Raw genomic sequence first — 21,963 nt, 5'->3', positions numbered from 1 at the left:
CAAGAGTTTTGGGTGAATAGACTTTGAATGAAGAGACAGAAATTGCTCAGTTTTCATTGAAAATATCTTCATGAAGATGAATGAAAGTGTTTGCAACCACATGAGGGTGAGTAAATTATGATCGAATTTTCATTGGGTGAACAAACTCTTTAAGAGTAGTCATATGGACTACTTTTGTGATACTTTTATGGTACATTTTTTTAGGTTTGAAAGCTTCAGCCCTCATTCAATAGGTGAATTATTCTTTAAAGGATGGAAATGAACTCAAATGCAGATGACTATGAACTGTGGGTGAAAATTGAGTGCATGAGGAGGCATCAGATCTCATTTAAAGACAAGCCAGTGTGGTTTGATGAAGGAATGAGCATGCAAAACAGCAGATCTACCTCCTACACAGTGAGCCGACGCCATAATCTGCTCTCTTTCTGCTCTGCTGCCAGTCAGCGGCCGTTCTCTCACACGCCAAACGCTTTACGGATCAGGGACATTATAGCATGCATTCCCAGTCTGATGCTACGCTCTTGTACGAGGACCGTTTCTGCCTAGAATGCAAAACGAGATGGAAGTCAAACAAAATTTAGATGGAAAAATTTGAATCTAGACACAAAATTCAACAACACGTTGTGACAAGAGTGCCGGCGTCATACTTTGACAAACCCAGTCAAAAGCAGTTCAGATTCATAAACTATTTAATGTGAGACCTCCATGCTTTATGAAATGTCACCTAGAGGAATGAGGACGCAAATAAAAATATCAATTCCAAACCCCACACCTTTCAGCCATCAAACAGGCCTGCATTTCTCCATGGGGCTTATTCTCATTTGGGCAGGGGCTTATCATCAAAGGTGGGATCTGGAGCATTAATCAGGTCGCTCTACGCTGTAGTGATAAGCTTTCTAAAGGCTGGTGGCTGCTGCTGCTTCTGTCACCCGTGTGCTAATGCTGCTAGCGTTAGTCACGGTTCTCGCAGGTCATGCCGTTTCACTAGAGCGAGAGGCGACAGTAATAGATTTCACACTCAACTGGTGTAAATTTTGCCACTCGAGATTTCAGAGCACTTTTTCCTCAGCCTTCACATTAAAACTAGCCACAAGTTTTAAAGGACATTTTTTTTGTTGAAATATTATAGTACTTCTTCTAACACAACTGTTGCACAAAAAATGTAATGAATTATGCATAAATAATAACTGAAGTGTAATGAATTAAAGTTGTAATATTACAACATACTCTGCATACACAAAAGAGTGAGTCTCACAAAACCTGCCTGGATCATATTTCACCTCAATAATAACAAGAACAAAATAAGATATTACACTTTGCATTAAGAAACTGAATTTTTTGCATTGTAAAATTATTTTCAAGACAATTTCTCCCTATTGATGTAATGTGTAGAGTTATTTTATAGTGCCGGATATTGAATTGTCATGAAAAAAATAAATAAATCACAATACATTTAATAGTATAAAAATGATTACATTTTCTTTAAGAAAAATATAATTTCTTATTTATTTGTTAAATTCGGAGTGAAATGTGATCCAGGCATGTTCTTCTAAGACTTTGAGATGTTCATCAAAAAAAAAATAAAAAAATCAGACTTCAAGAAATGATTCGACAATTTTAAAGGCATGTAGATTAAATAGTAAATAAAACGTGTTAATGTTACAGCGTGGTGTTGTCAGATTCTCCTTGGCACAAACAGCAGCAGTCTTTGTGCACAACTATCAACTTATACAGTCCAGAACACACAACAAAGAAGCACCCAGTCAGTCTTTCAATAACAAACAGGTGCAGATGTGTGAGGAATTAATGACTTTGAACGAACTACATACAACCAGTACTCTTAAAATCCATCATCTCTCATTACTCATTCTCAACATGAATGATCTACAATGAGCATGATTCTTCATTTATCAGATGTCCTTGCAGCAGTTCAATCATCACTAAGCTTTATTGATGTAGCCCTCTTTGATAAGGAAATCGTAGATTTTGCGCGTCTTGTTGACATCTATCTTGATGAGCGATCGGGCCTGCGCCAGCCGTAGACCCCCCTGCCGCCGGCACTCGTTCAGCAGGGCCTGTTTGTACTCCAGATACGCTCCAGGCACCAGACGAACCACCTGACATAACTGAGAGAGATGATGACAGAATCGTTTAGGATCCATTATATCCCATCAATTAGGCAGATGTCTTCAAAATGAGCTTGTGCCAGAAGCAAAATCATGAGCTGCAAACCTCTTTCTCTCTCTCGTTGAGTTTCTCAGTGCCAGGCAGCCCTGTTAGGTTGAGAGGAGGTGCGCTTCTTCTGCCTGTGGATCAGAGGAGCCAGACTTTTCAGAGCTAACATCAAGAGCTAACACTGTTAGCAACAGATGTGTCGCAATCATCTAATAAGAAATAATCAATAAAGCAACGAGCCACAATGGGCTGTGCATTACAGCAATTACACCACGGATTAATTAAACGTTGTGCTGCCTTTAACAACAATAATCAGTCTCAACTCTATTATTGTTATTAATAATGGTTCTTATTATCAATGTTGAATATAGTTTTTGCTGCTTAATAACTTTGTTGAAACCATGATAAAAAATTTTCAGGATTCTTTGATGAACAGGAAGTTCAAAAGAACAGCATTTATTTGGAATATAAATCTTATGTAGTTTTAATAATGTTTAAATGTCAATTTTTATTTTTAAATCTTACTTACTCCAAACTTTAGAATGGTAGCGTATCACAGTTTCTACAAAAATATTAAGCAGCACAACTGTTTTCAACATTGATAATAATAAGAAATGTTTCTTGAGCAGCAAATCAGTATATTAGAATGATTTCTGAAGGATCATGTGACACTGAAGACTGGAGTAATGATGCTGAAAATTCACAGAAATAAATTACGTATTAAAATATATTATCATAGAAAAAAATAGTACTTTTTTTTATAATATTGCTGTTTTTACGGTATTTTTTAATCAAATAAGTGAGCAGAAGATACTTCTTCCAACAACATTGACAATTCTTTAACTTTTAATGTTAAATTTTAACATTAAAGATCTAAACTTTTGACTGGTGGTGTATAGCAATATTAAATACATTACATATATCATTCAATAAATTAATTTAAAATAAACTAATGTCTGCTTAATCCGAAATATGCTTTGATTTCTCAACTTATTTAGCAGAATCAGCCAATGTTGTATGCAGTCAGAGTGTGATCAGATTCATATGCATTTAAATATGTCCTAGTTGTGCACTCAAGTGACAAAAGGAGACAAAATGTGAAAGCATGACAGAGAAAGAAATACAAAGAGATGTGAGTGGCTTCCTTTTTTGTTGAGCGCATTTACAGCAGTGCATCTCAGAGAAAAGATTAATGTGTTTGAGCCGGAGGCTTCGCGGCTGAATAGGACATCACAAAGATTGCAACAAGAGACCTGAGTGGAAGAGAGGAGACATAGCGTGAAGGAAATGGAGGAAATAAGCAGCACTGTACCTGAGGTAGTGATAGTGGTGACCACAGGAGTGATTCCAGCGTCGCTGTGAGAGAGAAACACAGTCAAAGCAAAACATTCTCACACAAATGCTTCTGAAACATCTCTGAAAGACGGGCTGGGGCTCTTGGGGTTCTCAGCTAAATAAAATATAAATAGAGAGCCTGATTCATCATTCACTTTTACTTTGTCTACTTTTGCTGAATATCAGCTACCGCTGGAGCTACAAAAACACAAACAAACTGACAGCCAAAGCTGTTTGAATGAGAATACACCGTGGACTAGTAGGCAGGTAGAGACACGAATCACATATGTGATACCAATAAAACAGTGGAAGAAAGAACACTAGAAATAAACAGCAGTGCCCTCAATGCAGCAATAAAATAGTAGAACTGAGTATGAGTGATTGTGTCATGCTGGAATGACAGTTATTAGACATTTACAAGTGTGTTTTTATATATATGTTTTATTTGTCTCATACAATACTGTTGAAAAGTTTGGGGTCAGTAAGGTTTTTTGTTTGTTTGAAAGAAATGTATACTTTTATTCAGAAATTATGAATTAAACTGATCACAAGTGACAGTAAAACATTTATAATGTCGAAAAAGATTTGTATTTTAATTAAATACTGTTGTTTTGAACTTTCTGTATCAACAATATTAAGCGGCACAACTGTTTTTAACATTGATAAGAAATGTTTCTTGAGCAGCAAATCATCATATTAGAATGATTTCTGAAGGATCATGTGACACTGACGACTGGAGTATTGATGCTGAAAATTCTGCTTTGCATCACAAGCTACGTATTCATTCAAAGTTGCGAATTGAACTAGTGTGCAAAATATTGCATAAAACATTTGTGAATAAAGAGTTTCAATCTCGACCAAAATCGTCACTTCCAGGGAAATTGCCGCAAAATATCTGCAATAAAAATGCAAGTTGCTGCAATCGAGAAAGCCGCTGTGGCATTTTCCCCCCTCCATTTTAAAAGACTTGCGTCTTAGAGCGCGTAGACTAAACACAATAAAAGCTGTCATGTTATCTTGCGTTCGGATGATGGTGTTTGTGAACTCAATTGGTAAGACGCTTCTAGGAGGGAACTAAACCAAATCATTCTGATGACAGACTTTGGTTCAGGCATTTCAGAATGATCATTTGAGATGATGTGCATGAAATTGGTCAGCTGGTTAGTCCAGTTATCCAATCACATCCACAGTTGAGGCAAAGTTTTTTGTTGAACGTTGAGAGATTTATTTGGTAAACGTGTGTCCGTTGTAGTTTTTTGCGCATATCTTCTAATCAGATGAAAAATGTATCTGACTCAATTGAGTGTGTACTTTTTATTATGCATATTTTTTGAATTTATGCGCATTATGGCGTTTCCATCCAGCGTTTTTTAATGCAAAATCCCAAAATGCATATAAAAATAGGCAGATGGAATACATTAAAGTATATAAATGTTGCCAAAAACAATTAAAAATCTTACCGACCAGCATGATAATAAGAGAATAAAACAAGTAATTTGGTACAAAATTGATACTAAAACAAAATATGAACAGACAGGACAAAAATCTGATGTAAATAAATTTTGGATCGGTAGCAGAATAGTTTTTTATTATTTCTTAAAGAATACTGTTATAATAAGTAGCCCAGCATTAAGTTAATTTGGAGCTGAATGAATTGTAAAATAATTGTAATAATTACAATACTACATTGTAATAAAGTATTGCAATAAGAGAAGTATAGAGAGTGAGTAAGGTGGCAGTAAGGAAGTGATCTTACATGGCAGCCTGTTTGTGCAGCCACTGTTGGCAAGCACGGGCATCGTGAATGTACTGCAGGACGTCACACAGCACGTTCCTCTTCCTGCGCTCGTCCTCTCGAGTGCGCTTCACTCTCTCATACACCTTAGCACCTGCAGTCCAGATGACACGGGTCAGATCAGATTGCAAATCTGACAAGCTAATATGGATCATATTTGGATGGATCTGTCATTTTTATGGTGAAATACTCTTGCTGTGTTGCTTTTGAATGAACTTCCTTTAGATTTAGGCTACCGCCCATCTTACCACAGAAGGACTGAATTCCCTCTCTCCTGTACTCCTGCAGTCTGTGGACCTCCCTCCTCAGCTCAAACTCCACTGTCAACAAGTGCGTGTGAGAGAGAGACAGAGAGAGAAAGAGAGAGAGAGAGAGAGAGAGAGAGAGAGAGAGAGAGAGAGAGAGAGAGAGAGAGAGAAACAGAGCAGATGGATTTGTGAACTTTTCACCCTGGCTGATTCAGATACTGGGGCGGACAGACTGAACTCATGAATGACATGGGGGCTTGTTCATCTAACCCCAACTGTCCTGCACATGCTCATTAAACCACAAAACACAGGGCTAGACTGATCCTAGGTCAGCTGAGGAAGAAAACTAGAGAGTCTCATAAGTATAGACCAAATTAATGACGTCAAGTGTGCAAAAAGAGGATTAAATACTCACAGGCGTGACTCTCGATGAACTTGTCGTGCTCTATGGGTCCCACCACACGTGCAAAGCGCCTCATGACATCATAAAGGTCCTGCACTTCCTTGGGATAGCGCCTCTCCAGAACTGACAAAGCAAAAGATGCACAAAATCAATCTGATGAAGTAGAGAAAACACAATGGCTTTGCTCAAAACCTTATTAACTACCTTGCCGTCTACATAGGCAGCTACCTTGTAAGTCAGCATTTTAAATGGAATGGAAGCTTAAGTGATTGATTTGGAAAACTGCACCCTTACATGAAGAGCACAGGAGATGCAAATCACAATTTTTTCAATGCAGTTTGACTAGTTTGTGTACTTCAGTGCGTTCGAGTCCTGCTGGGAAGTTTGTATTTATGAGTTAGGAAGTCTTAATTAGACAGTCTGTTGCATTCAAATGACCTTTGTTGGAGCATGATGGCGATGTACCTTTTCTGCATAAAATTCAGCAAGATTTTTTTATTCTATATCTACAAAATGATGTATGAAGAATGCGTATTGGGCCAGGTGTTTTTATTCAATTTATGAAGGTGCTGTAAATTGAATCGCTATATATTGTCTTACAATGTACAATACTATAGTACTTCGTACATGCAACTTAGATAGTTTTATTGTTAATAGAAAAAAAAAATCCCCAATTTTAACAAATTTACCGTCAATACAGACACTGCATCCATTGTGTCCAATATGCTTTCTCACTGACATGCCACCAACTCGGAAACTTCAGGTTTAAAGAAAATCCAGGTTTTCCCACTCGTTATTAGGACTTTGTGGTTTTGGAACAGAGCAAATCTGCTACATCAGAAAAACTGCATTTGATTGGCTTTCTTTGAGAAGCAAATGCCAACAGCAATGTATCAAGAGTCCAGCTGTGCCAAGCGGCCCTGTGAAAGTCTCCCTGATGGTTCTTCACCCACCACTGAAGCTCAGCTCCCTTGGAAGGGGTTGAGTAAGCAGCACTATCAGCGATCAACCCTGCTGCTACTGAGCGAGAGCGATAGAAACAGAAAGCTGCTATGTGGGTGAGCGTGAGGTGTGATATTCTGCCTCCACTATGCTGTGATGTTACCGAGAAACACAAGCGCATACACACACCTCTGCCTGTCACTTATATATACTGTGTGTATATATATATATATATAATTTATATACACACACACACACACACACACGTATATACATCACTAAAGATGTATCAAACTACAATATCAGTGCCCTCCATGCAGCAGTGGCTGATGGGATACGAGACTGGCTGGTGTGCGCACAGCCAGGTCAAGCTGTCTTGCTCTTTTGAATCGGGGATAAACCAACACCGCTGCGAGCCATCAGGTCTTGGCCACTGCTTCCATTATCACTCGTAACACACACACACACAGACTTTCTTGCAGTCTCCATGACAACAAGGCTGCAGTTCCACGGTAGCTATCGCCTCGCTTTTGTCTTGAGAGTGCAGGGAGACGAGGAGGGCGTCTGGAAGCCGATAGATAAATAAAAACGACTTAAAGCTCTCCTTGCATCACAAAAACTCAATACGTCTCAGGAAAACACGCGAACCCGATTGGATTTCCCAGTTTGTTTCGCTGCATGAAGAGGAAATAATTGGATAAGAGTATTCCTATCGAAACCAGCTGGCCAACCGTAATGTCCAGTGGGAAATAGTCAGGGATGGGCTTCTATTTACTGAGAGAAACGACACAGTGCCCAGAGGGCCTCGATCAATAAAGACTCGAAAGATGCAATCTCCTTTGTCATTACATTCGAAATGTTCATTTCATGCCAAACTATTCATAGGGGAGCAATCACAGCTGGCAAAAACAGCTCTGGGATCAGTGTTGATCTGGGATCGCAGTATTTCGGGCATTCATTGTAAACATTTCACACAGATGGCTCATGTAATTGGGGGTCAGGGAGAGTTATCTTGTGGTAGATACTTCTGAACATTGCCTCACATACTGATCATATAAATGGAGGACAAGAGATGGCAAGAACGTTTGGTTAATATGATGCACAACAGCATGAATTTAAAAAAGAAGTCTTACTCTGAAACTTGCGTAGGTTGATTAGGCCATGGTCTCGAATGATCCTAAAAGACAACAATTTAAACATTACACAGTTGTAATCGAAATCATTCAACCCCGCATTAGACTTTCAGCTGTGCAGTGAACAAATCAAACAAAAGTAATAGAAATAGCTCAACACAACAACTGTTTCAAGTAGTTTCCCCAAATTCAACTGAAAATGCAACTTTTAATGACTCCTGCAGTCTCAGAATTATTCAACTCTCTGAACAGAATCCCTCTGTAACTGTATATGATGGTGAAAATTCTGCTTTGCCATCACACGAATAAATTACATTGTAAAATAATATAGTAAAATACAAAACAGTATTTCACAATGTTACTAGTTTTGATCAAATAAATGCAGCCAGGGCAGAAGAGACTTCTTCCAAAAACATTAAAAAAGTCTAACCAACCCCAATATACATTATAATGATTTTTTTCAGTAATTAATCATATTTTTCGTATAAGTAATTGTAGATGTTAACATCATAATAAAAAAAAGTAATTTATTTGCCTTATTCCTACTTTTAAAAGATGATGTATGAAAAATGTGTCATGCTGCGGTTTTTGCCACCTTTGTATATTACTTAGTGGTATAATTGTTTATTGTTATTAAAATTAATAAATGCAATGCTGGTGTTGCATTCATTTTATTAAAGCAACACGCCACTTTAGGCTGTGCATTAGTGACTTTACCATCATTAGGGAGCTTCACATTGTGCCTAGTGCCTAAAACACTTCTAAATACATTCTATGTTATAGATTAAAGTGTCATGTACAGTATATTGTTCACAGAATTTACAGGCACAAAGAACTGATTGCATTGGAAAGGCAATCAAATTTACTTAACCATGGTAATGCACAGCCTTGGTTTGCTGCTTTATTGGTTGCTTGGCATTATCAGCTGAGGGCTTTGTTTATTAAAAGCATCTCATTCGTGGTGTGTGTCTGGTGTGGTGGTCTCAGATGTTGTGTGGAAGCGGCGGGTCACTGGTCTGTTAGCCGCTCTGCAGGAGATCTCAGACGACAGCTGCGGCTCCAGTTCAGTACACAACTGAGGTCAAGCTCGCCTCGCAGTCGCACTCATACCACAAGCCAGGGCTCATTAATGCTGATTTACTGTTACCACTAGAGCTGTTTGTGTGTTTGTGCTAAGAATCAGGCTAGCTGATCGGTTGCTATGGATTAGGTTACATAATAAAACACCAGATAAATTCCAGGAATGCATTTCAGTGAGTTGTATGTGCATGTGATCATTTGATTCAATTCTTCAATTTGTAACAGTATAGTATATATTTTTGTTTATAAATATTCTGTTTATTGAGAAACATACGTTTAAATGGAAATATAAATAATGCTTGAATTTTTTATATCATTTAATAGTCTAATGTGGCCCTCTAGTGGTTGTTCTATCAGTACAATGTGTGTTTTTCCTACTTACTTTTTTCTCCTCTGTCTCTCTTTCAGTCTGGAGTGATAAATATCCACTACTGCAACCTTGAGTGCTTTGAAAAACATACCACAAACATGGTAAAAAGAAATGAACAAGAACTCAGCTTTAACTACACTGTGATTTCATTAACATTGCAAAAATATCAATTAATGAATCCGTGAAAATTCTGTCATTTTACTGAAATATATATTACTATAGTATTTTTGCACAATCTTGCTGACCCCAAACTTTTGAAATCTAGTATGTGTGTGTGTATCAGTGATGCGCGGGTTGATCCGAAATGAGCGGGTGCCTGCGGTCACGAGTCATCCAAAAATATTTTTAATGATATTCGGGTCGCGGTCGGTCGGGTCGTTTGAAATAAAGATGCCAATTAAACCTTTGTAATTTATATAGTACTAGAGAGCATATGAGCGGAGTGGAGCGGTGAGAATCTCCGCTCATCATCGCTCACGGAAATGTTCGCTCCCCCGCTCAAAGCTACATCAGGCCGCCGCTCATCATCGCTCAGCGCTCAACGCAGTTTGCTCCGCGCTCCACTCAAATAAAGGAAAAAAATAATCTACATGTAGCCTATATCACTTTTAGCTTAGACCACAGCCTTACCTCCTAAAGAACTAATGAGCAACAACAACAACATTTTTCAAATAGAAATGTTTTATTTCAAATTACAAATTAGACCTAGGCTATGTAAGAAGGAATATAGCCTACTTACACAAAGTCCTGTAAAATTAAACGAATAAATGGGCCTAATAATATAAATAACAATATAAACAAAAATATAGCCTACATACAAATTTTAAAAGTAAAATTACTATTAGGCCAGAATTTTGATAAGTGAACTTTTGCGCAACGCGCACGATTAAAATTTAAATGGGCGTATATCCATTGTACACACAAACTGCTGTAAAATAAAACGAATAAATGGGCCTAATAATATAAATAAAATTTATATAAACAAAAATATGAAAAAATATACATTAACGTTTTAAAAGTAGGCTAAATTAGCCTAACTATTAGGCCAACATTCTTATAACTGAACTTTTGCGCAGCGCGCAGGATTAAAATTTAAATGGACTTGTATCAATTGTTTGAATATTACGCTATATTTAATTTACACTTTGTTACAGGTTACCGTATTCTATTTGCTAACCTTTTGCTTTCTTCCCAGCGTGTTCACATCACACTGCATGTTTACGAGAGATGTGTCTTTTTAGATTCCAAAATGAATCTTTACTGACTGGAATGATGTCTCCACATTCGTTTTCTTCTACCACATTATAGTTAGTTTTATATTATAGTAGCCTACACCTGTGACTTCTTATTTTCCTTTTTGAAGTAGCCTACTTTTTGAACTCCATTATTGAGCCGAGTTTTGACTGAAAATAGGATCCATCTTGCAGTCATCAACAGTAGACTGAGTCAGGCTTGACTGAGCATGCTTCAGAATCGTGGTGTGCGCGGAGCGAAATTGGAGCAGGAAATAGGGCGACGCTCCGTCTTTTTAAAAATGCCGCTCTGCGCTCTGTCCAAAAATGCGGGTCAGGAAGCGGGTCGGGTACAATATTTTCTACTTTTTTTTTTGCGGTCCGAGTTGCGGGCGGGTTAGTTGAAACCGTCGGTCGGGTGCGGGTTGTTTATACATTGACCCGCGCATCACTGGTGTGTATAGATGATAGATAGATATATAGATAGATAGATAAATAGATAGATAGACAGATAGAGTGTATCAGCGCATTACTGTGCGAAGCACAGTTTCATTTCAGTAAAATGAGAGAACTGATATTTTTGTATTGTTGCACTTACCATGAAGAATATCAGAGTCATCATCAACAAAGTCAATATCTTTCAAATCCCATTCAGCATAATTATCAAACTCCTAATTTTAGAGACAAAGAGAAAAGAGGGAGGTTGCTTTGAATAATGTATGAATGAATTTGTTCTCAACAGACAGCACATTAACTGTAGATCACTCACCTCCATGAAGTCTGCTCGAGCCGGCATGTATCCAGCCATATCTCTAGACAGCTGAGAGTCAAATGAAGGCCTTGGAGGATCATCAGTGGCTGAAAGAGACAAGACACAACCCTTACCAAAAAATATATTTATATATTATAAATAAATATCAATCATTCATCGCCACAGTTTGAACATTGCAGAATGGTCTCTGTGTTTGTTTGCCATCTTATAAGCCAAATGAAACAGATAAGCACATCTAGTATTCATGCTGTTCATCTGCCAGGCCAAAGTCTGATAAATCAATGCCTGCATGGGCTGTTGAGCTCTGAGACTTTTCACCAGCGCACAGTGTTTTATTAAATGTATTAAATGAGGATCAGGATGACATCAAAGAGTAAATATTACATTCAAAATCTCCATAAAAAGTTGTCAGTATCGATTTAAAACTTTTGGCTCTCCAGTTAAAAACAAAACTGCATGTATTTTGTGGAAGAACATTGTTTTGGTTGTGCTTTGGCTCTGCGTGACTGTGCGGATAAATATGGTTCTTTATCATAACTTTAAAAAGTGAGAGAGATTAACCTACTGCTCATAAAACATTCACTACTAGGCTTAAGAAATAAAACCAGTTTAGATGGAAAGGACACCCTGCGGCCCATCTGGAACTCCAAGGCCTTATCCCAGCGCAGCAAAGTCCGCATCTTTAACACCAACGTGAAAGCAGTCCTCCTCTATGGGTCCGAAACATGGCGGGTTACCAACACCATCACCAACAAGATACAGACATTTGTCAATAAGTGCTTGCGCCACATCCTCAACATCAGGTGGCCTGAGAAGATTTCCAATACAGACCTATGGAGCAGAACCAACCAGAACCCAGTCGGTAAGGACATCAAGAAAAGAAAATGGGGGTGGATAGGTCACACACTTCGCAAACCAGTCGACAACGTCACAAGGCAAGCACTAGACTGGAGCCCACAAGGAAAAAGGAAAGTGGGACGGCCCAAACAGACGTGGAGAAGGTCAGTCGAGAGCGAAGTGAAGGACGCCGGAGTGACATGGACTCAGCTGAAGAAAACAGCCCGGAACAGAGTGCGTTGGCGTGGTGTTGTTGCAGCCCTATGCTCCATAAGGAGCCTACAGGAATAAGTAAGTAAGTAGATGGAAAGGATCTCAAGCTGACTAGCTGAAGACGTTACTGTAGCTTTACCCATTAATAGACACTGTACTTCCTTGAAAATAAATTCCAGCACAGCATTACAACAACCAAGTCAAGTCAAGTCATCTTCATTTATATAGCGCTTTTAACAATGTTGAAATTACAACCATAATGAAATTAGCCTTAACAATAGATAATGCTTTACAATGAACTCTGTTAGAGAGCTACATATGGCAATTTATCTGTTCAACCTGTTGAGCGAGTAAAAAAAAAAAAAAAACGCATCTCCACATTGCTTATGCAATGTTTCAAATCCCTCAATTCTTGCCATTTCTGATTAAGCCAAGCCAATGTTGATCCTTGTTTTATTACGAGCTCTGTCATGTTCTCTTTTTGCCAGCAGACTCTCCTCTGTTCGGCGTTTGTTTAAAACTGGTGATTCCCCAGAGGTTCAAGATTTAGTTGCTCCATCTCAACCCTTTCTCTCGCTGTGACAACAAACCTACGCCACCCCCACACCACACACAGGTTAAAGTAGCCGGAGCAACTTTTCTCTGATTACAGATATGACGAGAGACACATGGGCGAGTGACATATGTACACAATTTCCGACGGAAACCATCATAAAATTTAAACACTTATAATAGGCTTACCATAGTGAATCAGGGTAAAGACAAAACCACGTTTTGGAATAAGGACTGATGATGTATTGACATTCGTATGTGGTGTACCTTTAATGAAATTTTACTGGACTGATTAGACTTTTAGTTTGTTTATACCTTGTGTGTGTGCATATTTTAACACAACAGTAACTTGCCAACTTCTGGCGCTCACTTACGCTTAAAAGGAATGGCAGTGTCTGCGGACCGGGACAGATGATCTTCCATCTGTCTGAGATTGAGCAGAGTGGAGGCGAACAGAGGATTGTTGATGAAGTTCTTCATATAGTGGCCTTCACACTCCTCTTTGGTCTTGGTGCGCATCTGGTAAGCCACATCCTGCCTGAAGAAGCAGAGAGGTCATTAGTAGGCATGGGTATTGACACAAATTTGATTTTGATTCACAAGCTTGCAATTCAATTTGGTTCAATGCTGAATATATCAGATACAGTACATCATTTTTTTCTCAAGGAAAACAAATTTCTCTCAACAAAAGCTGTAAACTATATAGGGAACCTTGTCTGTTGGTAGGCTACATTATTATAATATTAAAGGTTGACCACAAATTTGTATACAAACATTTAAATTGCACAGTTTAAATTGCACTTTTTATAATAATGATTTTATAACTTTTTATTGGCATATTCAAACATACATTAAATACTGAAGAACAGTTTAAGTAAAAATATGAATATGTAATATGCATATATTTATCAAAATGCTCCTCTCTAGAGTTAGTTTTTTTTGTGCTAAACATGAGTTTTTGGTCACTGAATGGCTTTTCTGAGGAAAATGTAATGTTACGAGACATTGCTTACAAGCTGTTTTAAGCATGTCTTTCTGTGGTTTGATTGAGCGATTACATGAGAAGTGATACTGATTTTAATAAGTTGTACTGTATCTTTCAACATACTTTCTGATGTTCATTCATGGTTATTTTGTGCTATAACTAGTATTTAAAGGTGCTGTCTGTAAGAATGACAGCTAATGGTCGTACCTATACTGCTGTCCAAATTTTAAATATCGGAGATCATTGTTTCCCCCGCCCCCTCCTCCTCAGACTCGAAGCTCACACTGGTTGCCAGTTTGAGGATACACAACAGGAACGAGCGCAATTGCCGAGGAGACTTACACACTGTAAGTTAATAGTTGATTTATCCGCGTTTTAATATGCTATCGTTCATATAGATTTTTAGATGGATACCGAGGCTTTTTAGGTTGTGTGGAATATGACCCAGCTTGTTTGCTCATTTTCAAGGATGCAATACGCTGTGTTTCCTGTCAACTGGCATCCCGGGGGGTCGAAATACTATTGGGTGAACTGGCAGTGGGCGAGATCACACAGACCAAAACAAAAACCGACTGACAACACGGAACGTGTAAAATAATAAGTAAAATAACTGTTATATATATATAAAATAACTGTTAGTAAAAAAGTTACATACTGCACTTTTAAAGAGGAAGTGATTTGCGTGCGCTTAGACTGATGCGGCTACAGCAATCTGTCACGCCACCTTAAAGAGTGTGTATTTATTGTTTGAATTTGGTGATGAAACTGTCAAAATTTTTAAACTGAGACTTCATATCAAAAGTAACAAAGCATATTGCAATTTATTAGATGGAAGATGTGCTACAAATAATGTTTAGTGAAGTTTTGTCCATGCTTCAACTAAAAACAGCATGGACTAAAAAAATCAGTTCTGGGGATTAATTATAGATTTTAGAATTCAGCAAAATTAGAATCGATTAAAATCATAAAATCATTTCAACCCAGCCCAAGTCATTAGCAGTGTTATTTTAGCATTATGTATAAACTATTATAGCATTTTGAATTAGATTTAACTTTTATATTTTCAGTTTTCATTTTAATTTTCAGTTGTTATAATTTTGTAGTGTATTTTTCTATTTATCTTTCATTTATTTTTATTGCAGTTTCAGTAATTTCAGTACTTCAACTTTTTTTATTTTAGATATTTGCCACGGCAACATTTCTAATTTTCATTAGACCATTTTAAAACAATTTTAACAGTTTTTAGTAGTACTTAATAGTGTTAGTTAACAATAACAACACTGATCACACAGTGTTATCTAAAATACCTAAATGAACCCTAGTAGAGTTGGAGATACAAGAAAAATAACAAGACTGACCAGTTGCCAAAACCACAGTCCATGACGGCCTCTAAAAGAGCCATCTCCTCCTGCGCGGTCCAGCCAGGCTCTAAAACAGGGAAATCTGAGGTCTAGAAGAAAGCAGATCATGTCACTTATGGACACAAGAGTGTACAGGGTACAAGTTATGGGGAATGTAACATTTAAAACTTAAATTAAACATTTTTTTCTAAAAAAAAAAAGATTAGAACATATATACGGTTTAACCAACATTTAAAAAACAACTAATAATTTATATCTTAAATCGAAATGTTTATTTACATATGAACCTTTTATATTCAGTGTAATAAGTTTAATCCAAACTGCTCTCTTTACCATGATTTCATACTTGTGGTCACTCTGGTGCTTTTTATACTCATATCCTCTTGTAAAGCACTGCAACAGAAAGAGCAAATCATATAGTACATAATAAATGAACAGTGAGAGTATGTGAGGTATGCAGTCAGACGGTAGTGGGACTCTCGATCCAGTGACCCACCTGTAGACACAGGAGGAAAGGTGACGGTCCACATTCAGCACACTTAATGTACGGCTCCACCAGATATGATGAACATCCACGACAGGGAGGCTTATCGAAAGGATCATCTGTATGATTCACAGAATGAAGTTATCAACAGACCTATATCCTACATCTACCTGTACATAAAACAGTAAAAATATGTACACGAAATAAAAAATAAAAAAATGATATATATATATATATATATATATATATATAGATAGATGGATAGATATAGATATATTTATATATATGGAATTTAATTTTATAATTATATAATTTTCATTTTAATGCACTACATTTTTTTGTGTTACAACTTCTCTTGCAAATACTGGGGTGTCACCATGGTACAGTGATGGTGTCGAGTTGGCATGGTACATTAATATATACCTTGGTGGATGACTATATTCATAAAACATGGTATTTACATACTCCAAGGTATTTCAAACAATATCATGGTACAAAAAAACGGTATTGTTAGATACCAACAACAATGGTAGTAACTTACCACAGTAATTTTGATAACGAACGAACTGTTTCTTTTTCGTATAAACGTAGGTAGTTTTATGCCCTCGATAAGAAGATTTGCTAAACAAGCTACCGTTACTTACTTCCAAAAGACGTCAGACGATCCATGCTGCAGATGAGAATGTCTGATCAGGAAAAATGTCCAACCTTCCTCTTCTTTGATGTCGTTTTTAGCGCAGTTGAGATGTTGTTATAGGGTTTTTTTCTGTTGATGAATGCAACTCAACTGTTACAGGGATTGAGCCTCATTTTTAAAAAAGGAATCAGTGAAAACAAATGTATGTTGTATTTAGGACTGAGAATGTAAACACACTTCTATGTCGTTCTATGCAGTTCAATGAACATCCCATGAGGAGGGGAAATGACTTTTTGCAACAGTGCCCCCAGCGGCACCTGCGTGATACCTTGACAGACTGCGTGCACGCGGCACTTGTTTATTTCAGATGAGTCAAAAGGCCTTCTAGAAAGTCTTTCCGTGTAATTTTTTTCCACATGTAACTGATGCTTTATATATATATATATATATATATATATATATATATATATATATAAAGCATCAGTTACATGTGGAAAAAAATTACACGGAAAGACTTTCGAAAGTAGGCTACGGAAGGTTTATATATATATATATATATATATATATAAAAAGTAGGCTACGGAAGGTTTATATATATATATATATATATATATATATATATATATATATATATATATATATATATATATATATAAAAAAAAACCTTCCGTAGCCTACTTTCGAAAGTCTTTCCGTGTAATTTTTTTCCACATGTAACTGATGCTTTATATATATATATATATATATATATATATAACTACGGAAGGTAGCTACGGAAGGTTTTTATATATATATATATATATAAAAAGTAGGCTACGGAAGGTTTATATATATATATATATATATATATATATATATATATATATATATATAAACCTTCCGTAGCCTACTTTCGAAAGTCTTTCCGTGTAATTTTTTTCCACATGTAACTGATGCTTTATATATATATATATATGAAAGATCTGTACAAACACCATCCCAGATCTTTCAGCTTCATCACTATTCCATCAGAAGATCGTCGTAAGTAACGTTAGGCCTACGTCGTTTTGGTGGATATCTTGCTGATGACGACGTATGATATGATCCAAGCTGTATGTCAGTCTGTAATTTATATGTAGCCTATGCTTTCGAACTTTAACTTCTTAAATTATTAGATTTTATTCATGTAAAGACTGATTCCTGAATATTTATTCAGTCTCATTTAGTTTCTTTGTGTTCAGCAGAACAAAGAAATGTATACAGGTTTGGAACAACTTGAGGGTGAGTAAATGAAGACAGAATTTTCATTTCTGTGTGAAAAATCCCTTTAACACTAAACTGCCAATAATGTAATAAGCCACTGGGAGACCACAGATAGTTGTCATTCACTGCATTGCATTAATAGAAAGACAGTTCACAAAATATTTTTTTAAGTTTCAAGTTTATTTTTTAGTAGTTGACTGGGTTGGAAAAAGTGCTCACAGCATATTTTAAGAGTACCGATTTTCTTTCGTACCGCCACATTTCCCATGTTGCCTGTACTTTTAAATCAGAACATTGGAATCTTTCGTGTGCATTCCTATTGAAATTACTTTTTATTTCCCCCCTTCAAGTTCTTCTCCTCTTGAAAGAGGGACCATGTGAACACCTATTTGGATGTGAGTCATTGCAAGATGCTCGAGCTGAAATGAAACAGATAAGGTGCTTTTCATTACAAGTGTTTACAAATAAATAGTGAACAGACATGCACTTGAAATGACTAGGACATTTCTAAAAGCTAAAGTCATTATAGAAAACAAACCGATAAAAAAATTAGAATCTTACCTTCATTCCAATTCTCTGCATTAATGACTCCGACACCGAACTGATTTCGACACCTGTTGCAAACACAAAAAAATAAGTTCATTCAAAGTCCATTCTTTGGAAAACAAAGGATCAGAAAGCAGATGTTTTGCAATTAGCATAGATTGCACACTGTAACATCTGCTTTTTAGCCTTTTGCATATCCCACCATAAAGCCTTTAAACACTTGAGCACTGTTTGTAATATATGATGATACTATGGTGGTTTGTAGAGTAGCCTGCATCAGATTAATCTCTGAAGGCTCATTTACACAATGGATGATAACTATAACAATAAAGATATAGTTCTAAACAAAATTCTAAATATAAAATAATAGCAGAGTCCACACCACAACTAAAACTGCACAGAAATGATATATTGTTGGAATAACTTTTTTCAAAACGTTTTCTTTTCCAACTGTTGAACAATAAAAACATTGACAGTAATAAACAATAAACAGAATGTCATTATCCACCGGTGCGGATGCTAATATAGTTATCTTTATAGCTACCGCTATTGGAGTGAACAGGCCTTAAGACATCTCTTTCAATGAATTTTGAAAGGCTTACCTGGCTAGGTATTGATTGTACCCAGTCGTATCTGGGATACAGCTTGAGGTCATGCGAAAGGTTTCGTCTCCAATCACCACCACCCCACCATATCCATATGGATTATCTGTACATTGTACAGATACCTTTAATGAAACACAAACATACAAAGCCCTTCAATTTACAGCAGCCTATGAATTAGGTTTGTTTTCAGTACTAACTATAATGACAATAAATAATAGATAATGTATACATAACACAAAGACACATTTAAGAACTTTTTGAAGCAGAAAGTAAAATTTTATAAAGTTAAAAAACGTTGATTAAAAGTAGATATTTAAAAATGAATTACTCTATGATTTCCCAAACTTGTGTTGCTCTTAATATTTGAGGCCCTATTATTACAGACGACAATTTTTGTGCTTGCAATGACATCATCCAAGACATCATAGCCAAAATAAATAAATAAACTAAGCAATTTCAATAAGGAATCACACCATCGGTGCTCGGGCCCTAAAGAAAAGATAAAAAAATTAAATAGGAGCCTTAAATATAAACATCATTCGAAGGTCATGGCTTTTTCTGACATCTAAAAATGCTATAATGCTAAAGCTACAATGTTTTCAACTATGTATGTTGTGATGCTTCAGAAGGATAAAAGAGAAGGAAATTAACCAAATGGAGTGGTTTTCATAAATGTTTGATGATTAGCTTTGACAAGAATTTTTCTATTGCTTTATTTACAGGTGGTTAGTACAGTGGATGTCCAGTCATATCTGATTTTGTAAAGCGTGGATGAACCGCTATGTGATATTTACCACAATATGACTAACCTCTTATGTCTTGACTATAACAAAATGGCTTCATAACAATAGTTATCACTTTAATCATTACCCAGAGACTTAAGACTATGCAGGTAATTTAGCAGCATGGGGACCAACTGCAATCAAGGTCATGCATGTGCCACGCTGAAGTCATCTAACTGTAAAATACCGTTCTTTTCCTACATGCGTTTAAGAACAGATTTGCAATAGGCATTCCTCCTCCAATTTTGAAAAAACAAACAAATTTGTAAGCTTACATGATTGTATTCAAATTAATTGTACCTGTTCTTTGCCGTCATTTGCATTGCAGGCCATTTTTCTTTGACTATCTGCGATACGTATGTATGACGTTACACGTTACGTTGTGTGTGACGTCAAGTCGCCTCATCAACATATTATATTATATACATTGTTTTACAATACATAGGAAATCAGTGTTATCTTTTCATATTCTAATGACACTAAATGAACAAGTAGTATTTGTCGTTGTGTTTTCTCCTACCTTCTGCGACAAGTGGTATAACTGGAAATTCTCATAGCAGGATCTGGACAGCCTTCCATTTCCGAAACAAAATTTGTTGTTCTCTTGTAACTTTTCTGAAAAGTTCACTCACTTCTATAAAACGTTAACTTAACTTACTTCCATTCGGGACTGATATTCGCTTCATGCCGGTCTCTTCCTCCGCTTCTCCTTATGCTGTGGAATAGAAGGCAACACATTTCCTGTGTTTTCCAACACAGGAAAGGAAACATTCCTTGATCACCCATCCCTTCCTGTATAATCAAACCACTGTGAAATAAACAGAATAAATAATTTTGCTTGAAATATGCCCTGTACTCTTACAATCAATAATACTGGCATTCCAGCGAACAGCAGATGTCTTCATCAGAGAATGTTAGGCTGGGTCTCTTACATTTTCGATTTCTGTTCCTCTGTCAAAACTGTTTGTTGCTTATTTGCATTTATGGTTTTGACTGACAAATAAAGTGATCAATTCCTGCGGACTTGTTATGATCAGTTATGTAAGTAAACAAACTGTGCAATGTGAGATCTTTTCAGGTAAGAGTTCAATTAAATTGACAGTAGACCCATGTTGCTGAGTTACTTCTGAAAGGGGTCATGGATAGAGCGATCAAATTTTCTTTGAGGTTTTGACATATAAGAGGTCATCATACTTGTAAGTTTCAAAACTGAAAACTTTCATGCACTCAACAGACATGCTTTAGATTTATAATTCTATAATAAACACTTTTTATGATTTGTTCATCTTGAGAGGTGTAATTGTAAAAACGTGCTAACAGTTTTCGAGAGAGTTCCACATGTAATACTGATTTCATATGCAAAGATGTAAGCCAATCACAGCAGTGGGCGTTTACACTGAAGTCTCACAGCAGACACGCCCCTTCAAGCTAAAATCAGGGTAAGAAAAATGCCTTTTATTTCTAAATTATGACCATTTGTTATGTAAAAAAAACTAACATTATAAGTGCACCTCAGGTGTAGTAGTAGTAGTAGTAGTATAGCTTTATTGGTCACTAGTCACAGGTACCAGCGAAATTCCGCCATCAACCTGTCCATACAAACATACATACAATATGACAAGGGGGTAGACAGAACAGGAAGACAGAGCATTGAGGAAAAAAATACAGCATAACATGAGGAGAGGTGAGGAGAAAAAAAGGCAACCCCCAGACTATGCTCCTGTAAGGAGTACAGTTTGGGAACAGTAAAAAAACCTCAGCAACATTAGCACATAATCAGTACACAACATGAACACACAAGACTTGCAACAGGGGAGGGGAGTGGGGGGTGGAGGTAACCCAGCACAGGCAAGCAGCCATCCGGTCCTGCAGCCATTCTCGGCGCTGGTCAGACCCGCCTGTCAGACTGGGGGTACAAAGCGTCGAAGGCGAGGGATGGGGGGTGGGGCGGGTGATTGCATATCTGTATATATGTAAGAGTTTGTGTATGTGTAGGCCTCGAGAGTCGCTACGCCTGACATCCTAATCTAGGTGCCTCAGTCCGCAGGATGTCATAGCGATACACAGCAGTTGCCATGGAGTCAACCTTGATCAGGTCCCAGACAGAGTCGACAGTCAGCAGGTGTCTGTGGGGAGTGGGGTAAGGAACGCAAGAGCGTCTCACAGCAGTGCTCTACTGGAGGAGTTGTTGTTGCAGCAGCAGCCAAGGCCAAGGCCACTGCTGGTAGAGGGGG

The 21,963-nt window shown here is 37.1% G+C and overlaps 1 protein-coding gene across 3 annotated transcripts; it reads right to left on the bottom strand.

The window, feature by feature from the left end:
• Positions 1–279: 279 nt before the first annotated feature.
• tada2a (transcriptional adaptor 2A) lies at positions 280–20,446 on the bottom strand. 3 transcript variants are annotated; one of them, XM_079886287.1, is made up of 19 exons: positions 20,250–20,446; positions 18,945–19,069; positions 18,358–18,410; positions 18,126–18,215; positions 16,562–16,683; positions 15,930–16,036; positions 15,767–15,826; positions 15,431–15,522; positions 13,462–13,625; positions 11,483–11,571; positions 11,312–11,384; positions 9,494–9,557; positions 8,032–8,075; positions 5,969–6,079; positions 5,554–5,625; positions 5,267–5,399; positions 3,488–3,531; positions 2,233–2,306; positions 674–2,126 (listed from the first exon to the last, which is right to left on the bottom strand). In XM_079886287.1, exons 5-19 carry the CDS (start codon positions 16,584–16,586, stop codon positions 1,941–1,943), a joined length of 1,338 nt encoding a protein of 445 aa, XP_079742413.1. In that variant the 5' UTR covers positions 16,587–16,683; positions 18,126–18,215; positions 18,358–18,410; positions 18,945–19,069; positions 20,250–20,446; the 3' UTR covers positions 674–1,940. The 3 variants fall into 3 exon arrangements, with proteins under 3 accessions (XP_079742411.1, XP_079742413.1, XP_079742412.1); XM_079886286.1 differs by lacking the exons at positions 18,126–18,215; positions 18,358–18,410; positions 18,945–19,069; positions 20,250–20,446 and adding an exon at positions 16,792–16,828; XM_079886285.1 differs by lacking the exons at positions 18,126–18,215; positions 18,358–18,410; positions 18,945–19,069; positions 20,250–20,446 and having other exon boundaries at positions 280–2,126; positions 16,562–16,838.
• Positions 20,447–21,963: the final 1,517 nt, after the last annotated feature.

This window comes from Squalius cephalus, assembly GCF_949319135.1.
Source record: "Squalius cephalus genome assembly, chromosome: 11".
Lineage (NCBI taxonomy): Eukaryota > Metazoa > Chordata > Actinopteri > Cypriniformes > Leuciscidae > Squalius > Squalius cephalus.
Note: the sequence above shows the minus strand (reverse complement) of the source record. Positions and strands in the feature narration are given on the sequence as shown.

Bases quoted from the DNA above. Each gene is read 5' to 3' on its own strand.
- tada2a (XM_079886287.1), bottom strand. From the start codon at position 16,586: ATGGATCGTCTGACGTCTTTTGGAA. The intron at 11,572-13,461 runs GTAAGTGAGCGC...TGTCTCTTTCAG, and splicing joins CACTGCCATTCCTTTTAAGC to CCACTGATGATCCTCCAAGG. The intron at 8,076-9,493 runs GTAAGTAGGAAA...GTTGTCTTTTAG, and splicing joins GAGAGACAGAGGAGAAAAAA to GATCATTCGAGACCATGGCC.